The sequence below is a fragment of the Propithecus coquereli genome, unplaced genomic scaffold (assembly GCF_000956105.1).
Source record: "Propithecus coquereli isolate 6110/MARCELLA unplaced genomic scaffold, Pcoq_1.0 Scaffold304, whole genome shotgun sequence".
Lineage (NCBI taxonomy): Eukaryota > Metazoa > Chordata > Mammalia > Primates > Indriidae > Propithecus > Propithecus coquereli.
Window position 1 is genome coordinate 1,730,853 of NW_012148664.1, and position 1,738 is coordinate 1,732,590.

The window sequence follows — 1,738 nt, forward strand, 5'->3', positions numbered from 1 at the left end:
TACAACTATTCTAAGGGGAGGAAGCATTTGGAAATTGAGCAGTAAAGCAGCAGCACCAGCAGCAACAAGCACCCACGCTGGTAGTAAAGATAGGGCAGGTTCACAGTTAGCGTATTTCACAGTGTGAGCCAGCGAGCACGTAGCTTCCCATACTGCTGCCTGAAGGAGGCAAACCAAAACCGACTGTATATTGCAAGATTTTTCTAGTTTCACGTTTATGATGTTAGGTCACGTGACTGTACTGTACCATAAGTTGCCAACTTCGCTTTACTCTAGAGAGGATCCTTTGCTGCAGTGCTTTTGTCTGTCTTTCTATTTCTTTCCTTCTTTCTTTTTTTTTTTTTCTTGAAAGAGAAAGAAATTGTGCAATGTATGTTTATGCCTACACCATGCCGAGACGACACTTACCAGTAAATAATCTGTGTATCCCCGAGGTAAGATACTGTTTCTGCTTTCCCTGCACAGTGCTGCTGCAGCACGGAGCCGATCCAAACATTCGGAACACTGATGGGAAATCGGCCCTGGACCTGGCAGATCCTTCAGCAAAAGCTGTCCTTACAGGTAAGAAAACAGAGAGCCACCAAATTATTGTATCTGTGTAACTACTGGCTTGATTTCATGAAATTTTTAGACGCTGACTTTTTCTTGCCACTGATAAAGCTAAACAAATCCGTATGCCATTATCTACTTCTTTATTACTGGTTTGCTGTCTGTCTCATTGATTGCTGTGCTATCATAAGCATAAGCAATAAGATTGCTTGTCCTACTTACAGTTATAGCATTAAATCATAACATACATCATTCACTCCTATTTTAGTCATTTTATGGTTTAAAGCATAATTTTTCTGTGCCTCATCCTCTCAATTGTTTCTTTTTAAGACCTTTACTGTTGAGCAAGCAAGGGCATTTGTGTTGCTGTAAAAGTAGTTTTGATTGGAAAGACAACCTGCTGCCTTCTTCCTTGGATCGATAGTTAAAATATGCTGCTGCTTCCTCCTTGCCATCGCGTTTATACTTTTATCATACGTTTCCACTTTTACCATGGTAGCTAAGTTATTTTTAATGAGGCATATATTATCTTTCTACTTCAGATAATGTAAATCTGTGGCTTCGGTATTAGTTTTACTAAAGCAAATGGCAAGAACTAGCAAAGAGAAAATGCTAAACTAGAAAGAATCTCTCGTAACAGTATAGAAAATAACGCTCTAAGTTGTATGATCTTGAGCAACTGTTTTCATTGATCTTCTTTCTCAAAATGCTGCATTGGATCTCTTTTTGTTTTTATTCTTAGCATCTGAGTCCTGCTGCCTTTGCCCTCTTTTACTTAACTGACCTTTGTAATTTGGAGCCTCTGTCACTGCAGTGCTAACAGTATTGTTTTAGGTTGTGTGAAAGTAAATGACTTTTAACTGCCTTTAAATTTGCCTGTGTTTGAAGAAAATAAATCTTTTGTTCTTGTTTAAGTTTGGAGTCCATGCTGTGCATTTTTAGCAAAGATACCGAAGTGAATGGAAAACGTTTATGTACAGAAAGCTTTGAAAATATGTGGAATTTTGCTTAATTACTCTGCAAAGAAAGACAACTTCCCACTGTGCTAAAATTAATATAATTACTGCTAAATCAGAGTAATATGATTTTCCTCAATTAGTAGAAGGTTAGTGTATTCAGTTTGCTGAATCAAGATACCAAACTCTAGAGGAATGAAGCTATTTAAATCAGTGTAGATAGATAAGAAGAA

General features: G+C 37.5%; 1 protein-coding gene across 1 annotated transcript in view; it reads left to right on the plus strand.

The window, feature by feature from the left end:
* The window catches only part of TNKS (tankyrase, TRF1-interacting ankyrin-related ADP-ribose polymerase), a 292,744-nt gene that overhangs the window by 69,419 nt on the left and 221,587 nt on the right, over positions 1-1,738 (plus strand). Inside the window, exon 3 of the mRNA XM_012649821.1 lies at positions 466-561. Within this exon, the coding sequence (XP_012505275.1) occupies positions 466-561 (96 nt within the window). The remainder of the gene's footprint in view (positions 1-465; positions 562-1,738) is intronic.